A 23,172-nucleotide genomic window follows, 5' to 3' on the forward strand; every position below is an offset into this window, starting at 1 on the left:
ACATGCATGCACGAAAATCGTTCTGCAGGTGGCTTTGCTCTTTTTTTTTATTGCTATTATTATTATTTTAATATTATATGTATCACCACGAGTGTATCTTCCATGACGTCGTCCGCAACTGCGAAAAAGATTTGCTGTTCTCACCTTTTTTTTTTTAGAAAAGAAGATTTTCTATATTCAGTCGCGTAGAAAGTGTTTGAGATCTGAGTCTAATTTTTTTGACGCGGTTTCCGAAGAAATCATGAGCAAGGCAGCGGCGTTATCGCCAGTGAATCATCATCAGCCGAGGAAGTTGGAATCACTGTGAAAACCTTTTCTTCGCGATCATTTCGTAGTATCCTAAAAAGGTACGTTTCTTTGGATTTCCATATGAATTGACACAGTTCTTGGAGTCTTTTTCTAGTAGTTAGTACCCATTTAGACTTTTCATATCGAAATTCCACGGATTTCCACATCCCACCGCCTGTGGGCTATCCAAATTTTGCCGATCTAATTAAATGTTCTTGACCATCAATTACTTGAATATACCTCCCCTTTGAAGTTGCCGCCCTGGGGTGTAGCCAGCTTAGCTCCTGAAGTAAAATAAATCTATAGTGAAAAAGAAAAGGTTGCTTGTCCTCCCACCCCCCGTCCTAGGCTAGAGTCCTTTGCCAGCTTTCTCCCTTGTTAAGGCTATTAAATTTTTCCCCCCTTTCTCACTGTAGAAGCTGAAGACATTTATGCAGCGGCCTCCAATGGGTATCCACGGCGTTGGATATTTTTGCTGATTTCCATCGAGCGCATCGAACAGTGCCGTCGTATCGTATATGAAGTAGTAGATAGGCATAAGGTACAGCCAAACCCCGATTTAACGCCACCTATTTCACAAAAAAAAATGACGCTATAAAAAGTTGGCGTTGTATCGAATCACGGTTTTATACGTGTAAGGCCTAAAATGGAGGATTTGTTCACTAAAAATTTCTGGTGCTAAGTGGGTTCGCTACGACTTCGGGGGCGCTATAACGGAGTTTAAACTAGCAGCCACGGGTATTTATAGCCTGTCCCTTAACTAGGGGGTGGGGGAGGGGTAAGCAGGCGGGTGTGGTACCCGGACCGGAGGAGGCACAGATTTCCCTTTTTAATCCCCTTCAATTTTACAAGGGAGGGCGCCGAAATGCGTGCTTGCCCTGGCTGACCAAATATCTAGTTGCAGTCCTGGCAACACCTTCTGAACACCATGCAGATATGGGGGACACATTGCCCACCCAACATTAAATATGTCTATGAGTGGCTCTCATGTATGTTAGTTTCCCCTCCCTTCCCACATACTGGAGCAGGGCAACCACATATAAAAAGTGTTGGCAATTGTCTCAGGGCTGGAGCCCTGTCAGTCTCACCCTTGTGGGTGCCATATGTATGCATTGACATTATCATCATCATCGTGGTCCCCAGACCTTCAAGTCCATATCTCCGCCTAAATTCCGAACACATGTACGACGAAAGCATGATCGTACCTGGTTGGTCCACAAACACAACACAATAGAGTTATTACATAATGATTAATTATGAATATGGTACAGTAAAACCTGTCTTTAACGGAACCTGTATTAAGCGGAAATCTGTGTTCAACGGAAAAAAAATTGTGGTCCCGTGATTTCAATGCCAAAATGCACATTAAAAAATCTGGATTAAACGGAATCTGTCTAACGCGGAAACCGCAAGGAAAATTGCACTCTTTAACGAATAATTTCACACAAACACTTGAGAGTGTCTGGCGACCAACAGACCAAAGGATCATACAAAATGTTAAGGTGCTCCACCGAAACCTTTTACGCAATCTATGCTTGGAAATGTGAAATCATCGAGCCTTAGATTAGCGAAAATCAGTTTCTGTACTTGTTGCTGTGGTTTTGATAAGCCGTGTGTAAAGCAGTTGCTTTTTCTGAAACTGATAAAATTTTTCGGAAAAGCAGGCTTTTCCACCGGAGAAATCAGTGAAAAGGTTGAATTTCCAAATGATATGCAAGACACAAAGTTGTAAGTGATCGCAAGGCTGACACCAGGGCCGGAATTAATCAGAAAGAGGGGCAAAGTGGGCTGAAATTTTGATAGGAACAAAAAACACCGTCATAAAATCATCAAATTTTAAAGTGGTAGGGGGTGGAGAAATCATGTGTGTTGCTCTCTCTTTATTGCCCTCACAAAATTCTTAGTTATGGCCCTGATGCTGTGGATTACATAAACATAGACGATAATGCACAAACCGAACCTGACAGATATTGGCATCCTGATTGAAAATTTTTGAGGTAGTTAAAAAGGACCATGGCCCCCACAAGGGGGAGGCTGACAGGGCTCCAAGGGGCCCCATGAAAAGTCTGGTCTGGGGGCCCGCCAAAAGTCTCATCCTAGGGGCCCCGCTCCAGGATGTGGGGGCCATGAAAAGGACGGTACATGCCGTTATTTTAGAATCAGAACAGTGTAGGTCGGAATTTTGCATAAATACTGTCAAAACCTAAATACAGTATTTAGTAATTATAGAATAATTAATTATTTATTTTATCTACTTTAAATTATTTACTCTTTACTTTTTTTCAATTAATTAATTTTTATTTTATTTCAATTACACACGAGATCGTTACATAATTTTACACATATTATATCAATTGAACCTTTATAAAGCGGAAACCTGTGTTCAACGGAAAACAAATCGCGGTCCCTTGCAATTCCGTTGTAATTATGGATTAAGGTATAAGAATGATTATGAAAAATTATACGATAGAATTTTTTCCAGAGGTAGAAAGGTACTATAAATTGCCGCTATGGCGATAGAACCAAGTCCTTAGACATTGCAGAATAGTTTTGAAAATTTTAAAACTAGAAAAATGCCTCCCCCCCCCCCCCCGCCCTCCCGTCATGCTTTTCGATTATTAGCCGCCCTAGTTTTAAAAATAGTTCCGATCAAACGAAATCAGAAAAATCCAGACCAATCATCGTGATTCATTTTGAGTGTGTTACAGCCATAGACTAAAGATATAATAGAATAGAGATTATTCTTACTCTGTGGTTACAGCCTACTGGGAGCAAAACCTATTTTTTTAGAAACCCACTTCTTATACACAATACCCTATATACTATAGGTAAATTCAAGGAAAATTTCGGACCAGAAAACAATTCATCCTGTTGGGGATTTTTATCCCCATGGGACTGCAACATACTTTTCCTACTGAAACGCCAAATACAATAAAAGTCCGTTACAACGGACATTTCATGATCAGAGGAAAAATTGTCGCTATGGCGGACTTCACGTTGTAAAAGAATTTCAGTTTTTTGCACTGTAGAAACATAAATAGTGGTTGGGGGGGGGGGGAGAGGACGAACTAGACGAATTTACCCTTCTTATCCATTTTATTTTGAACTACTTCTGCTGAAATATGCATTTAGAGCTAGCTGCTTATGCATACACAATGTTGATTGCATAATAGAATTTTGCACTTTGTGAAATGCGGCAGTTTCTGCAACTGGAGTATTCGTTGTATAGTAAAACTCCTCTCAACGGAACCCCTTAGATGTGGTCACCCCTCTTTTACGGATGGATTTTTTTTTGTCCCGTCGGTGTCCCCAAAAGAGAGGTTTTACTGTATTATAAATATGTCGAATAACACTTAAGGCAGATAAAATGTTTAAGACCTTTTTGTCTTGGGTTCAGTGCCGTCGTAACGAATGGTCCCACATGAGCACGGCCTGAGGGCCTAGCTGACTAAACGTTATAGTGAATTCGGTTGAAATTTTCCAGAGTAAGCATGTAAATTTGAAGCCTAGCAACGTTAGCCAGTTAGGGCCACAAAAAAAATTTATTGCCCTAAGGGGTATGATGCTTCAAATAGACCTGTCTGTCTAATTTTGGAAAATTCCAAGAAAAAAAAAAAGGGGGGGGGGGTAAGGCTTTTTCGAGGAAAATAATACTGATATCAAAACCAGATGTCCGGCCCAACCAACACACCTACAGATAAAATTATGCGTTTTTTCACTCCTCCTTACAGATTACAAGAACATAAGATACAGCACGTAGTCTTCTTATCTACATGGAAAGTACTGACATGCATATTCGCCGGAATCTAGGGGATGACGCCATTTGAGCACCCCCACCATAGACAGAGATAGACTTGGAAGTCTGGGGGGGGGGGGGGCACGGCCATTATTTCTGGGGAGGGGCACGATGATGATGATGATGCCAATTCATATATACATTAGATCAGTCAACTTCACCTTTGACGCTGGGGGGGGGGGGCAATGCCCCCAGATTTTTAAAAAAATGCCACTGTAATGGCACTTATATACATTAAATGTTCATTTCATGTATAATTCTTAAAGGAAATGGAAAATAAAACACGTTTTTCGAGAGTTTCCGTGTCGTTATAGTGAATGTGCTCTGATTTTCATTCACAAATACAACTCGCTGTACACGAAAAAATATTTTTTTTCATCTTCAACATTAGCTTTTTAACGATCCCTTGCAAATTAATGGAAATAACGAGATTCTCGTTATAAGCAGTACTCGTTATAAAAGACTTTTAATATAATACAGCTACAGTACATGCGAATATATGTATATTCTAACATCAGTGAACAACGATTTTTAAATTCGTTGTTATTATTATTATTATTATGGGGTTGTCTGGCAGTTTGAGAAGTGACTTTTTTCCTCGTCGCTCACTAGATCGTGATGTAGTCGCCGCATAATGATGAACTAACATTTTTCTGTTGTCGAAAACACCTGTTGTCGTTCTTGTGGACACCTGTAGACAACTTTTTTTCCTATTCACACACACATACACAGTAATAAAATATCCATCGTTGTACGGGTTCTTCATCTTTCAGCACTAGCGAAAAGCATGAAAATCAAACAATTCGGGTAACCTGACCCCGAGAGGACCCGGGTTCGATTTCTGGTAGAGACAAACAGCAACCTTTCCCCCCCCCCCCCCCGCAAATTTATCTCGGCACCCAATATCCAGAAAGTCCTTTTCTTATTTTTTCAAAGTTTTTCGGGCTGTGTATGGTGAATTAGTTTTTTAGTCGCTCTGGTGCCGAGCATCTTTGGAAAGGAATCCGCAGCGACATTACAGTCCGAAACAGTGGCATCGGAGCCGGGGGTGCTGCGAGTGCTCAAGCACCCACGGTAATTTATGACACGGGGGTCTAAGCACCCACCGAATCGATTCAGAAATTAAAATTTTCTGCGTAACAATCAAAACGAGCACTCGCAAGTTCCAAACACTTCTAAAGCATTTGGTTGCAGGAATCATTTATTTTATTATTATTTATTTATTATATACAAACCTGTGCAATCATGCTTTTGCACCGCGGGAAAAACGATATTGGAAAACTAGGAAAGTTAATTTTCTGGAAACGATAACCTCGAAATACCACGAGAAACACGTTCCAGGAAGACCAAGGGAACCGTCCTTAATTAAGGAAGACTATGCGAATTATGTTCTGCATGAAGATTCTGGAAGACCACGGAAATCAAGCCCCGAAACAATGATCTAGTTCTGTGATTATTTGAATAAATTTCTTTTGAATAGCTGTAGAATTTGTTTTTCAAGACCACGAGAATCAAAATCTAGGAAGACTACGTTACTATATCCATTCCATGTTGCAAGGTTTTGTATTTTGGTGATGACGACTACCTTGAAAAGATGACGAGAATAAACTTCTATAGGAAGACTACGAGAGACTTCTCCCGATCAAGTTCTGGGAATTGAATAGAATTTTTAACTGGTTAGTCAAAATTTTTAATAGATTAATCGAATATTTTTCGTAGCTATAAGTAATAATCTATATACAGGGTGTATAGGTAAAAGGACGTTTGGAATTTCACACAAGAAGCATACTTCCAATTAGAAAAAGTATCCGAATAACGTGCAGTTATTTCACATAAGCCACTCATGTTGCAAGAGTTTGTGTAGTTATTGAATTAAGAAAAATTAACTTTTTATATGGACACTCCGTGCCCAAAAATCCAATTAGAAAGTTGTTGCCCTGGCTCTCATAATGCCGGGGAAAAAAATTCCGTTTCCAAGTGCAATATTCACTGAGCTATTCGAATTCCAAAACAGGAGGAAAGTCGGGGGAAAACAGCACTAAAAATGCGGGTAAAACGGTTTATCCGCATTTATATAAATCTGTTTTTACTCTAGCAATGTACTGAAGTGCAAGCCTAACACTTCGAAGATTCAGAATGAAAGTGGCTTTCCAAGCCTTTAAATTTAGACTGCAGTGTTTGAAAACCACGAACCAACTGGAATTGTCACAGCAAATTATTTGTTGCTGTGGGGCTTCGGGTCTTCACTTTGAACGAATATCTTTTAAATTTCTGAAGTTGCTTTTCAGGCAACTAAAGAGGGGGGGGGGGTGGAAGACATAGAATGGGTCGTGATACGAACTTCGAAACTTGTTACGGGGGCAGAATGTTATTGAAGAGGAGTGCAAGAAAGCGCATGAAATTGCGTTAAGCGATTTGGAAATGTCTCTTGGCAGTAAAAGAGTGGTCGCTGTTAGACTTGCTCTAGTAATGTGCGTACTAAAGTGTAACCTCGTTACACTTCGACCCGGCCATACGGCAATTATTCTGGTGATCAGACTCCCCCGATCATGCTCTGGCAGCGCGAAGCGGAAATAATTCCCGAGTAGAGTGCCGATGGGGAGAGATTAGATGGGTGGTGCCGCCCTCTTAATGTCCGTACTAAAATGCTAGCCCAACAATTCGAAGTTTCATTTCCGAAAGTGGCCGTCCGAGCCCGCAAGTGGCAATCTAGCCTTTCAAATTAGAATGCGGGGTTTGAAAAGCACGAGCTAACTGGAAAATGAAGTGGCGCAACAAATTATTGGTTGCCGTGGGGCTTCGGTTCTTAATCATTCAAATTATAACTTCAAAATTTGTCTTTTCGGCAACTAAGGAAGGGGGAGAAAACGAGACAGAGAAATAGAATGGATCATGATACGAACTTCGAAAGGGGTTGCGGGGACAGAATGTTGCTAAATAGATCAGGAAAAAGCAAGAGATTAAGCTAAGCAATTTGAAAATGTCGGTCTCGTTGCAGTAAACTAGTGGACACTGTTAGTTGCACTAACAATATGCTTACTGAACGGCATGCCCAACACTTCGAAGTAAGAACGAAAGTGGCCGTCCAAGTACCCAAACAAGAGAGAAAGGGGTATTATAGGCCGGCAAGGAAGTGGCAGTCGGGCGCTTCAATCAGGAATGCGGTGTTACGAAAACAAAAGGAAACTGTAGAGCGCCTGTCGCACCAAATTACTGGTTACCGTGGGGTTTCGGTTCTTCACTTTGAAGGAATATCCTTTAAATTTCTGAAGTTGTCTTCTCGGCAAGGAAGGAAGGAAGGAAGGAGGAGGAGGAGGGGGGGGGGGGATTATCAGAAAATAACGAAACGGGCGTTGCAGGTCCGTTGGAATTTTGTCAACAGTAGGGTAAAACTAAGGTCCCTCCCGTTGGTGAGTGGTGATTGTGTGAAAAAATAAATTTCTCGGGCACACCCATCCTCCGGGAATGCTTCGATATATCACTGAAATGTGAGATATCGGATACATCCTGATGTGTCCGGACTTCAATAGCTATAGGTCACCCTAGTAACAAATAACAAAGCCTTTCACGCGTGGCTATTTGAGTTTATGTGATGTGCAACAATGTGCAAAATTTAATTTTGAAAAATAAAGGGATGTACAAAAATTGCGCGACGTAAAAAAAAGAGGACTATGGAACTTTCAAAAAGAAGTGAAATCCCATCAAATTTCCTTTTCCATAAAAGTCATCAACTTCTAGAATTAAAAGGTAGAGAGCGCTTAATACCTACACCTCCATCCAGAGAAGTCTTCGAAGATGGAATTCTCTCTTCTTCTGATTCATTGGTCTATATTTTTTGGTTCCAGAGGCTGAAAACTTCGTCCGAAGATGGAAAAGAATTGGATCAAGAATTCGGCAATGTCCATCAAACATCATCGATACTTCGGTGGTTTCGTGATATCTGATGATTGTACCTGATGCTGATCCTCTATTGTGGAGTCGTGTCAAAAAAAAAATCAATCTGATCAATTGTAAACCAGTTGCTATCGGCTTTAAAATAGCGACGATGGGATTCATGGTTGAGGTCCAATCCAGATCTGCGGTGAAGACTTTTAAATTCAATGTCTTGATGCATAAGATTCATGTTCAAGGCCGAAGATGACCACAATACAATGTATTCGAACGAAATCAGCATGCGTTTCCTCATACTGTCCTACCAAATCAACATGTAATTTTCCCGCAGAAATGTCCCGTGTTTCTACCCGTATTGCGAAGATTGAACGAGAGAATTTCGGTTTATATACATAACGAGGAAAGGTATAAAACACGAATCCGATCAAGTTGATGTAAATTTGCATGAAAATATTCATGTAATGATCTAATTCGGGTTGTTCTAATTTTTTGAAACAAAAAGGAAAAACTAGTTTGACACACTCAAGAAACATTCAATCTACTTTATGCAATTTTTTTGCTGCCGATATGCTCAAGAAGAACCCCTTATAAGATGAAAATTAAAATTAGAACCGTACCCTTAATTTGGTCTTTCCAGTTTGAGCGTTTAATGAACTGCTTTCGTATATTTGTGGGGGGGGGGGGGTGTTCTGAGTTTTTTAAAGGGCGTGTGTAGTAGTACTTCACATTCAGTTTCTGAAAGAGAACTTCTGATTTCATGGAACTTATATCAAATGAAAAAAAAGTCCATTCTTGCCAACGAAGCAATTGCCGATTTCGTTATAAGCGGGCTCCATGGGCTGGGGGAGGGGCAGCCTCAAAAGTGAAGTCGGCTGATCTAATGCATATATGTATAGACATCATCAATCATCATCATCGTGCCCCCCAGCAATAAAGACCAGCCCCCCCAGACTTCCCAGTCTATCACCGCCTATGGCGGGCTCGTCTGTATATTATCTTACTACATGTCTTATCAGATGTTATATACATTGAACAAAAATATCTATTTTCACTCTGCAAGGAACCAAAATAAAAATCCTTTGTTGTCGCTACTAAAATGACGTTTCCGCGTTAAGACATAACACAGGAAGTTTAAACCTTTCGGTAATAGAGAAAGGGGGGAGGGGAAGAAAAAACATTGGGTAGGAAAGAGGCAGAAAAGAAAAGTTTCTGAAATCACATCCGGGTTTCCGGTTCTCTAAAACTAAGCAACACCGAACTTGGTTCGAAAAGTCTTCTTCGGCAGTTCTTCGATGCAACAACACGGAATACATCTGTTTGAACATGTTTTGGACTTGCTTGGACTGATTTTTCAGATCCGATTCACACGCTTTTCAAGATTACAAAACACACGCACACATCATTTGACCTAGGATGCACGAATAAACGGTATGTGCTCTTCTCCTCTTTCAATTATTTTTACCGGCTATAATACCGCCTTCGCTGCCCGGGTGTTTTCTCCATGTACTGAGAGCATTGAAGAAGTTAAAAAACTATTGTAAAGGGCAGAGCCGCCCTTAGGAGTGGGCGACAGGTGTGGTAGCAACGGGCCCCCCCCCCACCACACACACTTTATTAACAGCAATATACGTAGAAGTGAAAAAAATAAACATATACCAAATACATTTTTTGTAGTAAACGTGGTGTCTGAGCTTCAACTGATTTAATTCTGGAATTTTCATCAATCCTGGAATTATTTCTTTCATTAATTCTGAATTTTCATTAATTTTCAGCTCATTAGGCTCTAAATTTTCATTAATTTTCAACTCATTAGGCTCTAAATTTTCATTAATTTTCAACTCATTAGGCTCTAAATTTTCATTAATTTAGAAATTATTTTTTTCATCAATTTAAAAATTTCTTGATTCTCGTGGTTCCTTAGCCCCGAAATTATTTTCGCACCGAGCCCCGCATCTGATAAGGACGGCCCTGTTAAAGGGATAAAGAAGTCTGAATCGCACTATTTGGAAACCACTGTAACCAAAGTAAACATTGCAAAAATCACTGTTGAGACCTACAAACCATTGTTGCTCGACAGTTTTTCGTCTATTTCGGGTATTTGCGCATCTCTGTCGAACTTTTTAAGTAGCCTGTCGTTCAAGTCGGGTCTCATTTGGAATAATACCAAAAATTTGGCGACCACAGATCTAAAATTGTAGATTTGTATGGAGACCATAAACACACAGACAGACACGCAGAGTCTGTCAATCAATTTTATATACAGGGCGGTCCAGAAATCTTGACCTTTTGAAAAAAGAAACACATTAAAAACAAAATTAAAAAAAGATAGACAAACGTCTTGAAGCATTTGAAAGAGAAAGGTTTCAAAGCTTTTTTTGTTACTTACTACAAAATTTCTACATGCGCTCACAGCTTTTCTAGAGACGCAGAGGATGCCAAGCCTATATGACATTTCTCGCCATGTTCTTTGTAACATGGGTATAACAAAGAATGAAAGTAAGGAAAGAATGAGTAGGTGTAGATTGGAAATATATGCAGTAAAACCTCCAAACAACGGCCACTAACGGGACTGTGAAAATGTGGCCTCTATTGGGAATAACCGTTTTATTTCTGGAAAAAAAAATCAACTAGGCCTGTATAAAATTTGCGACTTTTATAACATGTAAAATAATAATCCATTCTGTAATTAATTACATTAGTTATATAATTGATTATATTAGAAAGTATGATTATATTGATGCTGTGATATTATAATAATAATTGATTAACAACAATGCCGCAACTAGAGGCGGGTCTGCTGCACCGGACACCAGACCAAAGCGGGCCCAAATTTCCCCATTTAAGGGACCCCTTCAACATTACAAGGGGGAACCAAAATATCTGTTTGCCCCGGCTGACCAAGCATCTAGTTGCAGCCCTGTTAATCGATCTACAGCACTATTTTGGCATTATAAAATTTAGACTTGCATTGCTGAGGTATGGAACACAACAGACTTGGCGAGAAAAACGGATATGGACCAAGACGGTGTGGTGTACCAGCAACCCTAAATGTTATTTATTCCCACTCACGATTAAGACCATACATACTCAACCCATGGCAAGCGGGCCAAATGTGGCTCTCAAAGTCATCTGATGTGGCTCGCGATCTCAAACCGAATTTTGCAAGAATGAACTAAGTGGCACATTCTCAGATCACTTGGTGACCCGTAGCCCATTTACAGATTACTTAAGAGACACTCAGTGCATTTAAAGATCACTTAAGTGGTCCGCGGCACAACTATAGATAACTTAAGGGACCCTTTTTTACCTCTCCACTGCCTTCAATACACCCATGTAGCATTTGCACACAGGAAAAAAAACCATACGTAATTTTTCCCTATAGAGGTTTGGTGGGGAGGGGAACCCTTGAAAATCAGCTTGAAAATATTTTTCTCATAGCGATATGCGTATTTTTTTCCTACTCCATGTCCAAAGTAGCCGTTGTTCGGAGGTTACCTATAATGTTAAGCCTATGAGACACGTTCGGTTCTAACAAAATGTGGCAGTTCGGAGATTACCGTTGTTTTGAGGTGGCCGCTAGAGGAGGTTTTACAGCTTTTTTTTTCAAATATTGTTTTCAAAACAGGTCAGAGTTTCTGGACCAGCCAGAATTTATAGCAAGTACAAATGTAAAAAGAATAAAAAAATCCTCAAATTCAATTAAAAAGTTTAGTGGCAACACACACACAACCCAACAGAAATAAAATCTATATAAATTATTTACTTCCATCCATTTAACTTCTATTCTTTTTTTGCACCATGTTATACATAACAAGACGGGGATCCGGAAATTTCGACATTGACATTTCGCCTGCCGTGACAGCATGAGCGACCAAGTGAGTGAACATTTATGAGTGACTGTATGAGTGAGTGACATAGGCGGAGATAGACGTGAAAGTCTGGAGAACGTCAAAGCTCCAGTGTGGTGGTGTCCCGTCCTACTGAAAAATTATGTCATCCGAATCGGTTTCTAACTGTGGGAAAAGCCAATATTGACAAACACTGAAGTGGAAGAGCGTTAGCGCTACCTGTCGGCAACTGCGTGAAACTTGAGATTTCCTTTTCTCTACCTATACATTATTCGATCAAAACGGACTAAAAGCTGAATAGTTATGATATTCGGATGATTCTTTTTGAAACACCCTGTATTTTGCATCTTTTCATGTTTGCTGTTTCATGTAACTGTACATTTGAAATTTTATATTTGATGTGCTTAAACTTTAATATAAAACGTTCTCCTGAATAACAATAGGATGAACACTTACTTTTGTCAAAAATTAACATCTTTTGATGCAGTGAAACCTCGCTAAAACGATATTCTGCGGATCAGGAAAAAAATATCGTTGTGGAGGGGATTATCCATCGAGAGGCAAAACTTTCCTTACGTGTGATGAAATTTATGCTATTGTTGTCATATTTTCTACATCGACATTATTGATAGCATCAGGGAATGTGCTTTTATGTATTTATTCACCGCAAAAAATTTTAATTGATTAATTTATTATGCGAATTCACTAAGACGCATTGCCCCTGTAAAGAAGTTTACCGCATTGTGCTTTCTTGTCTTACACAGAAAGTAGCAATAACTTCCTTTAGCTTTCGGCGCTTTTTTAGCGCAGGATGTTGATATTATCAGTGCCTTCAGAAGAAGGAAAACAAGTGACGAGACGAAGTTAAAATTAAATTCAATAGGATTTTGAGCAAAATATAAAAAAATATAGTTTTTTATAGCGGTTTCAGGAAACTAAAAATATCGTTATAGAGGGATTTATAAGGGATAAGTAAAGGATATCTCGTTATATCAAGTATCGTTGTAGCGAGGTTTCACTGTATTTAAAATAAAAATTGAGGAATTGCATATCGTTTTACAAAAAACAGTGACAATGAGATCAGCAGCCAATAATGTTTGTGAAAGAAAGATTTTAAATATCTGTAACATTTTGAATTTTGCTTTCTTATTGCCTCTACGAATTCCATTTTTTGTGTTTAAATTCAATCCGCGTTTCTTGTTGCTGGTGGCCATCTATACACTGAATTAAAATCTCCACAGTAGCCAAAACGCGGTATCGCTGAATTATGAACAATAATTCAGCCTCCCTCGCGTATTACTCTCCCCCGAAATTATCAAACTTTTTCCAAGAAATAGTGTTTTCTAACCCAAGTCACCATTTCCGTCATAAATGAAATTCTAAACAAGTTTTCACTAAATTTTGAATAGTAAATCCACTTCTAATCACGCCCAGGGCCACAACAAGGGGGGAACAGGCTGCTCTCGTGCCCCGGGCGCTGAACCAGAGGGGGCGCAAATTTTATTCTCAAACCTCTCCTTCAACATTACAAGGGGGGCACCAAAATGCGCACTTGCCCCGGGTGACCAAGCATCTAGTTGCGGCAATGCTCAAGCCCGGCTCCCAGAACCAGCTCAGATAGATAATCTCTCGGGAGGTTCAAAAGCTTCTTGCGAAAGTACAGTGTTTAAGGGGTCATTCAACTATTACGTCAGCATCGGGGGGGGAGGGGGTTTCGGATTTGCTGACTTTTGATGACAAGGGGGGGAGGGGGGTTTGAAGATTGCTTACGTCATCAACCACTCTTTTTTGAAGATATGACATATTCTAAGGTGCTGACAAAATTTTGCTGAAAAGGGGGGGGGGTCAATGTTTTGCTGACTTTTGCTGACAAGGGGAGGGGTTCAAAAATGGCTAAAAATCTGCTTACGTAATACTTGAATGGCCCCTAAGATTGCGTCAAAGTCGTTTATATATTCAGTGACACAAATCGATGTGCCATGTGAAAGAGCATAAGTCAAAAGAGATGAAAATAACTCCAAAGCTCTACATTCAACTGACGTACATTTAGTTTGGTTAAGTACTGACCAATGTGCAAAAATAGCATTTTTAAGCTTTTGGAAAAACTTTTGTTTAGCAACTGTGTATGTGTGTAAATTTCCCTAAGGAAGAAAACGGTATTCCCCCAGATATACGTATAAAGATGACACCACTTGAATAGGTATTCTCAGGAAGTTCCGTTTTTCGGAATTTTTAAGTTTTCTTCCCACCTTTTCGATTTTTCCTTGATTTATTAGATTTCATATTAACTAACATCATCGATCACTATTACAGGGGTGGTGAAATAACATATAGGACTCGAAGCTGTTCGTCAGGTGTCGCTATGAATGCCATAGCTCTGCTCGTACTCCTGCTGATCCCGGCAACCATCTGTTTGCCGCAAGTTTTGCAGCCCAGGAGGGATTTCGGATTGTTCTCCAGAGAAGATTTCAAGTACTATCAAAACAGTGAACGTAACGGAATCGGTCTGGGACGGATCGATCCGTCTTCGGCGACTGCAGAAGCCGGAGATTCAATCCGCAGCACTCTTAATCTTCCATCTTCATCCCTCTTCCCGACCAGCCAACAGCAGCAGCTGCGATCCGATAGTTCCCAAAGTTCTTTTTCAGAAACATCGACTGGATCCAGGATGCCGTCCATCTCAACATCATCCGCAACAGCGGCGGCCACTACCGTAGTCTCCGGTGGACCGTCGACCGTTCAGTCGAACGTTTCCTATTCGAGCACTGATGCCACCGCCGCCACAGCAACCGAAATCGTGAATGTGACCAACACGCCAGTCGTGGGCGGCAACGCAACTGAGAAAGAGAAGGTCGTCATGGCGCCATCTGAAAGAGCCCAATCCAAAATATCTTCATATAGTAAGTGTACATGATTTTTTTCCATTTCCCATCACAAAAACTATCATAACATTCACTAGCGTACACAAGATTTTCTCAAGGGGGTCGTTTCAACATTATTTTTCTTCAAAAGGAACGTTTCTTTCGGTTTTTACTGCAAAAATACACCGTATGTTTCCAACCATTTCACAATCGTTACAGTGGCCGGTATATTATTAGTGCACATCAGTGCGTAGTTTTCAGAACTTTTTGCGTTCATTAGTCCTCAAAAAATATTTTTCCCCCATCACTTCACTACCCGATCTTAGGGAATCCTATGGAGTCCTATATTGCACGAAAAGTGCAGCCCAAAAAATAGGGTACCTTTCTATATATACAGGTTAAATAGGTAAAAACACCAAAGGTATTTCAATAGCAAAACTTTCGCTCCACTCTAACTCCCAATTAAGTGTCCAAATAACGTGTACACCTCAGATATGTCATTCATGTTGCAATTCTCTGGTTATTAAAATAATCAAAATTAACTTTTTATACAGTCCCCGTGTGCCTCTAAACCCAATTAGAAAGTTGTTGCCCTGTTTCTCCTGACACCAAAAAAAAAAAAAAATCCAAGTGCAATATTTGTCGAGGTGTTCGGATTCAAAAACAGCATTAAATGCGGTTAAATTAAACCGTTTTAACCGCGTTAAATGCTATTTTGTCCCAACTTTCCACCGTTTTTCGAATTCGAATATCTCTGAGAATATTGCATTTAAGAAAGTGGAATTTTCTTTTTGTTGGCATCAGAAGAAACAGGGCAACAACTTCCTATTTGGGTTTTGAGATTGGGTTTGGGACTGTATAAAAAATTAATTTTCTTATTTTAATAACTATACAACCCCTTGCAACATGAATGACACATCTGAGCACTACGCATTATCTGAATACTTTTTTTAACAGGAAGTATGCCTCTAGGATCAACGATTCGTCAGTGAAATGCCATTCGCCCTGTTTTACTTAAGCACCCTGTATATATACCTAGGACAACAAGCGCAAGAAATATTAATTTCCCCCATCAAACCCCCGCCCCGAATCTTGAACCAAGCCATAGAATCCTGTTTATCATACCTATAGCATATAGTTTTCATAAATCATTTAATTGCCACCTCCTCCCGGAAGGGGGTGGGAAGAGTGGTTATATCGGCCACTTATGGGAACACTGCAATTGACTGAGGTTGTCAGGAGCGTAAGAAGGACATATACCTTTGGCGACATTGGTGGATTGGCGATTTGGAGGAGGACACAGCGAATCTCTTCCAATCTCCAAAAAAAAACATTTCAAATGAACAGAAATTAATTTTAAAACAACATATAAAATTTTATTTTCAATATTTAAATTTTTTTTACAAGTTTGCTTTAAATTTCTCAATGGCATGGGAAGGGGGCTCCGGTCCCCCCTATCCCCCCATCCTACTCACGCCCCTGCTGATTGCTACATTAAAAGAAAATATAAGATGTATTTGAAATTTCTTGTATAGCCGATTTCTTCAACTTTTATTACTGAACAGTTTTTTGAAAATATCTATTTTTCCTTTTTATATAGGTCAGATTTTTCATCACACTTTAGTCTGGTTGGTAAGTTATCACCAAATTAAAAAAAACACTTTATTTCTTTTCGCTCTTTATTTTACACATTTTAATATACATAATATACAAAGTGTATAATCATGCCCCCCCCCACAAGAGTAGGGCTGACAGGGCTCTAGCCCTGGGGAGGCCTGGGACAATTACCATCATTTTTTGTTTTCATGCTATACGTTTATTATGGAAGGGACCGTGAAACGTACGGCTCGGAGGCCCACCAAAGATCCCGGCTTAGGGGCCCTGCTCCGGGACGGCCATGGCCTCCACATCTTGTAGCGGGGCCCCTAGGCTGGAATCTTTTGCGGGCCCCTCGGTCAGACTTTTAACGGGGCCCCTTCTGTAGTTAATTTATAGCGTGAAAAAGCAAAAATGATGATAACCGTCCCGGGCCCCAGGGCTATAGCCCTGTCAGCTCCCCCCCCCCTATGTGGGGACCATGGGGACGGCCGAGTGGCAAGATGCTCGTCTTCCCTTATGAAGGTTACCGTGAAAGTCCACGGGTTCGAATCTAACTAAAGAACATCCGTGTCTGGGGCAACCACCGATAGATGGCGCCTTCAATTCCCACCCAACTCTACTGGTTGAAAATTTCAACCAGTATCAAAATCATTGGAATCAGTGCTGGCGGTCTTGGCGTCACACTAATACGCCCTATTCTAGAACTAGGCGTCTTACCCTATTCAAATGAATAGATGTCCATTAATCGTCTGCTTATATTTGGAGGCTATTTGTTTTGAATGCCTCCTTGTTTTGCTGACCCAAGAACTGAACTTCAAATCAAGTTCAGTTTGTGGGCTCCGTCCGTAAGGAACTGGAATGAATAGATGTCCACCTGTCGTCTGCTTATTTGGAGGCTATTTGTTTTGGATGCCTCCTTGTTTTGTGACGCAAGAACTGAACTTCACATCAAGTTCCGTTTGTGGGCTCCATCCATGAGGAACTAGAATGAATAGATGTCCACCTGTCGTCTGCTTATTTGGAGACTATTTGTTTTGAATGCCTCCTTGTTTTGTGACGCAAGAACTGAACTTCACATCAAGTTCAGTTTGTGGGCTCCGTCCGTAAGGAACTAGAATGAATAGATGTCCACCTGTCGTCTGCTTCTCCGTAGGCTATTTGCTTTGAGCGTTGACCGAAGAACTGAATCGTGACGTCACTCTAAAGCCGGGTTTTCCTAGGAGCAGGTTTTCTGTGCCACGCGCGACGTGAATCACCCAGCGCGACACGCCATCCACTCACCAGTTAGAAAAAGCAGTATGACTGTTTTCCTACAGAGCGCAATACGGCTCACGACAGCGCTTTACGTCGGGCGTTATTGGCTGACTGCTTCTGGAGGAGTCAAATGCGCCGTGCGTTTCACCGATCTTCCCTTCATTTTTGTTGTTTTTCTTTCCCTTCTCTTCAAACCGGAGCATGCAGACGACAGAGTAACTGATGCCAAACCGGGGGAGGGGGGATTTCTTAGCATTTGTATGAAATTTTGAGAGTTTTATCAAATAGAAAGAATTATTAATTTTTTTTACTTTGTGCAATGCTTTTCTAAAGCTAAATAGTTGGCTAGATATTTCTACCTATAGATGACAGCATATTAACTCTGAATTTGTGGGGAAAAACTTACTCAAAAGGGAAATTTTGACTCGTTACCATCACTGCATCTGATCAAGTTCGAGAAGGTCCAGATAAAAAGCCATAGGGCCTCAATATTCTCAAATTCTTCGGAAGTTAAACCTTATAGTAACTGTAAATAATGTATCGATTGTGAATGATTCGATTATTATTTTGCAATCGAATTTTCTCAACGTGCATAAAGTGAAGCAAAGGACTTCACAGAACCTGAAGAAATTCGTTTCTCAATATGGTGAGAAAGCGTTCTGTACAGATGAAACAATATTATTTAGCAAACTGATACTAAAGTTGCTGCAGCACTTAACGCCGAAAAAGATAAACGAGGCCTTCAATGACTAGCAGTGGTTCCCAACCGGGGGTGCGGAAGAGCATTTTTTGGGGGGGGGGGTGGGAGATGGGAAAAAAAATTACATCATGTTGACTGATTATTCAGGAAAATGATGATGCTAATTGAATTTTTCAATTCTTAAAAATATGAATCATACTAATATTTTGACGCCTCATCTGACTTTTGTTCGCATATATGTGTCATACAAATTTTGCGTTGTAAAAATTTCTTTTTCGTTTAGCGATCGTAATTGTTTTCTATTTCGGTTGAGGAAAAATACCATTACTTACTTAAACTATTTCATGGTTTCTATTGGTGCTTCGTGTTATTGTCATGTTGTGCTTAGATTTGATGCTCTCGTTAACACACGACTCAAGAAAAACGTCAAAAAATTCAGTCAAGTGTCAAAGAAAAATTAATTTATAGTTGTTGCGGCTGGAATCAATAAGTGAAAAACTTCTCAATGAATCTTTTTTTTTCCAAATTTCAAAAAAATTGTTAAAAAATAGCGGGTTTCTTTTTTAGTTTTATTTTTGAATCAACTAAAAAAAATTAAGCCAAAGTATAAGAATTCATAGAAATTAATTATTTGATAATTAATGTAATCAATTAAAGAAAAAAACTTTCTAACAGATGGAAAACGTATTATCTAAGGGGAGTGCGGGAATGTAAGTTGCATTGCTCTGGGGGGGGGGGGAAGAAAAAAATATGTTGGGAACCACTGGACTAGACGATGGGAAAAAATCTTTTTGTTTTTTGTTTTTTTTTACATCACAAAAATTTCTGCATGTGTTTGAAACATAATTTTAAATAAACCAAAGCCACGTTATTGATTCTCTGATACTCGTAGTGGTTAGTAAAATGAAGAATTTTTGTTCATACAATAAGTACTGGTTCAAAATAGTTTGGACTGTATCAACACTTCTCATTATCATATTATTTTGCTAAAACTGTTATCCGAAATAGGAATGAAACATTTTTTAGAACATGTTTTTCGTTTTACAGGGCATATTTAGTTTTTAAAGGACATAAATGCATTTTTTATAGAGCGTTTTTTAGAAGTTTTTAGGGCATAAAATCCTTGCCCTACAAATAACCTTAGAGAGCGCAGATAAAAGAAAAAGAGGGAATTTTTCCTCGTTTGATTCATTTCTGGCTGTTATTTTGTTGTGTCTGGGCCACATATGTCTGTAAGATATTTCGAGAAAAGAACAGTGTGAATTTCGAGATCATAAAAAGGAATTCGCAATTGAATTGCTTAATGAAGTAAGAACAAAACTAGTGTTATTTCTGGCAGCTAAATATTACCCGTTCTGAGGCTAGTTGGCGGCAAGATTCATTATAATGCAAGCTAATTCTACGTTTTCGACAACTGGCGACGACAGCTTCGCAAACATTTGATAAGGTTTTCGCGAATTCGAATTAATTAAGCGGACATCGCCCTCAACGATTAGAAGTTATAAATAATTATGCGATATAATAATACGTAAATATACGTATTAAAATATGTGCATTTCTTTTTACAGAACGACACGTATGTCCTCAGTATCCTGATACCCGTATGTTTTGGGTTCGTAGTCGCATCTGTCGTGATAGTGGCAGTGGCGACTTGCAGATGCATCCGACGGAGATATTTACGCAGGAGACTCCGCAGCAAAGTCTTGCCCGTAAGTGGTTTGAAAAACACGTTTTCTTTTTGTGTACACACGATCCATATGCGCACTCATATACAAAATCAAAGTCTGAAGGATTTTTCAGACAAAATAACAACAATCACGTGAATAAATTATATCAATGGTTACCAAAAAAGTAGGTCAAGCCCACCACTCAATTGGAAAGTTGTTGCCCTGTCTCTCTTGATGCCAACTAAAAAAATTAAATTCCACGTTTCTAAGTTCCATATTCAATTCAAAAAACGGAGGAAAGTTTGGGGAAAAAACAGCACTAAATGCGGGTAAAACGGTTTTCACGCATTTAATGCTTTTCTCAACTTTCCTCCGTTTTTCGAATATCTCAGCAAATTACACTTAAAAACGTGGATTTTTTTTTTCTTCTTTTGGCATTAGGAGAGACAGGGCAATAGCTTTCTAATTGGGTTTTTGGGCACACGAGGACAGTACAAAAAGTTAATTTTTTTATTTTAACAACTACACAACCCTTTGCAACATGAATGACGTATCTGAGTACTACACGTTATTTGGGTACTTTTTTGAATGGAAGTATGCCTCTGTGATCAACGGTTCGCCAGTAATATGCCTTGTTACCTATAGGTAACAGGGCGTATGGCATATTACAGATACGCAAGGTAACAGGTGCATATATATGCATCCTGTATGTATGTTTTTGTAAAAATATTGTGAAAGCCGATGAAACAACAAATTACTCTGAAGTGTATGCGTCCAATGCTTGAAACAAATGTTCGAAAGATCTCACATCCTAAAGCACGTGCAAATTCTAGTCTTTTCTCATATGAATGGGTTGATAACTGGCACATTTCGGGAATTAATGTCCTGAAATTATGTATTTTTCTGGAAAATATTTTGAACCGAATGTCCTGTGAATACAGCTACAACCCCATCTTGAAAATCTAGTCATTTTTCCATGGGCTCCTATAACAGCTGTTGAAATTCCAACTTAGTCCAATTTTTCAAAAATATTGAAAGGGTAGATGGAGGTATGCCGTATTTTAATGCCAGTTTTTTTTCATTTGCTCTACAGGGCTCCCACTAAAAAAATTAGGAAAAGTAGGACGGGGTGGGGGGGTACTGTCCTTAGACAACATGATCATAGCATAGGCCTAATAAAACGAAAATCCCTAAAAAAAATTACTTAAAAAAAAAATTTTAAACATTCATAGCATTGTTTTAATATCCTACAAGATTGACTCCAGATAAAGCAAAATGACAGTAACAAAAATGATTTTTGGCCGAAACAGTACTAGAAACCACAGATCTTTTCTCTCTTCACATTATACAGTCGGCCCTCGGTATTCGCGGTCCATTTTCCAATTTTTTTAGAAAAAAGCTGTTGCCACGCTAATCCTCGTAAAAATAAATTGTATGTGGTGAATAAACGTCCTAAAAAAGACCTCCTAAAGCAGTGGTTCTCAACCTTTGGTAGCTCGCGGCCAGGTAAATCTCTTTTGCGTAAAAGCCCGGTCATACACACACCTAACAAGAAATTAATGGGAAAAATGAAACTGCGAATCACTCACCACCCGCTGTGACTAGTGTTAGGGCCCGGTACTGACCGTTGCCCGGCGGTTGAGAAACACTGTCCTAAAGGGTTTCCCTGATGCTTCAGGAAATGTTTCAAAAATACTGTTATTTAAATGTTTCTGAAAGCGAAAAACTTGGAAAATTCGAAATATTGGCAATAAATTAGGGTCTCCGTTATTACGGCATCAACGAATCTAGTAAAATATATCAACGCAAAAACAGAGCTTAAAATTCGATCAGACTTAAATTCAATTGTTGTAGTAACACCTGGTACTATTGTATTGAGAGTCCTGTCACGTGTCTCTTACATAGGTGCTGTTGTTTTTCTTTTGGGCGTAATGAAAAAAAAAGTTATGCAATTTATATTCTGCAAACTTGCACACTATAATTGTCGTTATTATACCTGCAAATCCGGGGGCATTGAAGGAAAAGAATTCGCATTTCCCAGTATTCTTTAAGAACAAAAGTCTTGGACTTTTTGAGAACACTTTTCCTGGATTGGTTAGGGAAGTTGGGAAAGAAACAGCTTTAAATGCGGATAACCCGTTAACAAGCATTGCTGTATTTTCTCAACTTCCGTTTCGCGAATTCGAATATCTGTGAAAATTACACTTAGAAATGTGGATTTTTTTTGTTGGCATCAGGAGAGACAGGGCAACACGAATATCTGAGTATAACTACATGTTATTTGGATACTTTTTCTAATTGGAAGTATGTCTAGGATCAACGGTTCGCCAGTAAAATGCCACACATACGTCCTGTTACCCCTATACACCCTTTTTCTTTCAAACCAAACTCAACTCCGGTCTATCGCCACGGGCAATTTACAACTTAGTGAGTTATGCTGGAAGTGTAAGTGCCTAACAGTCTGAGTGCTTTTATAGCGTTGTGTCAGATTTTTCAGTGATTACCATCTATATTTTAGAAACGACATGAGTGAAGTGTAATGATAGAATATTTGTACCGTTTGCAGGCCTGTTGCTCTCTGTGGCGAGACTTTTTAATGGAAAGTTCGGCTGGCATTCGCGGCTCAAAGTTGGGAGCCACAGAAAACCAATTTCAGCAGGCCAGTGCCGGTGGGGTTTGAACCCGGGTCCATCGAGCACTACGACCATTAGACAACCACACCTGTGCACTCTGTATAGTTATACTCAAGTCAAAATGTAGATACTGAATAAAATTTCACTACTTTCTAAAGAAAATACCACTGTCAGAGATAATCGAGATATACTTATAAAACAACCGCAAGCTTTTTTGTAGGCAATGCATCACACACATTTTATCTTTTTTTTTCTTGATAATAGCTCATATATCAGGTCACTGTATTTCGGATATTAACATCCATATCTTTTTTTTCAGCCACCTCGTTGGGCATTTTGAGCTCATGAAACACATAACTGATAATTATAAACAATTATTTCTCATGTTTTGCTACTTATATGAAGTAGCAAAACTGAAATTTCCAGGTTCTTTCACAGTCACTCTCTTTGAAAAAAGGTGTCGAAATCCAGAAACAAAGAAAGAAGTTGAACACAAAATGCAAAATTTGAAATTTTAGTTCTTCTCATTGACAATATAAAGAGTTGACAGTTAATTTAACTAAATTTTGGTCAAAAAAATAAATAAACCTACAATTATTTCTTTAAAGTCGAATGTGCATTTCTGAAATAATTTT

The 23,172-nt window shown here is 39.3% G+C and overlaps 1 protein-coding gene across 2 annotated transcripts in view; it reads left to right on the plus strand.

Moving 5' to 3' along the window:
• LOC149088737 (uncharacterized) overlaps positions 1-23,172 on the plus strand; it is a 24,491-nt gene continuing 1,319 nt past the window's right edge. Inside the window, exons 1-4 of one of the 2 annotated variants that reach the window (XM_089249524.1) lie at positions 1-347; positions 14,137-14,723; positions 16,285-16,316; positions 19,806-19,946. In XM_089249524.1, coding sequence (XP_089105650.1) covers positions 14,186-14,723; positions 16,285-16,316; positions 19,806-19,946 — 711 coding nt within the window. In that variant the 5' untranslated portion in view covers positions 1-347; positions 14,137-14,185. Of the gene's footprint in view, positions 348-9,246; positions 9,404-14,136; positions 14,724-16,284; positions 16,317-19,805; positions 19,947-23,172 lie in introns of those variants that run through there. The other variant, XM_089249532.1, reaches the window with a different exon arrangement.

Source organism: Pholcus phalangioides, unplaced genomic scaffold, assembly GCF_987345545.1.
Source record: "Pholcus phalangioides strain wild (caught in Gottingen) unplaced genomic scaffold, Ppha-v1.0 ptg000003l_1, whole genome shotgun sequence".
NCBI classification, from domain to species: Eukaryota; Metazoa; Arthropoda; class Arachnida; order Araneae; family Pholcidae; genus Pholcus; species Pholcus phalangioides.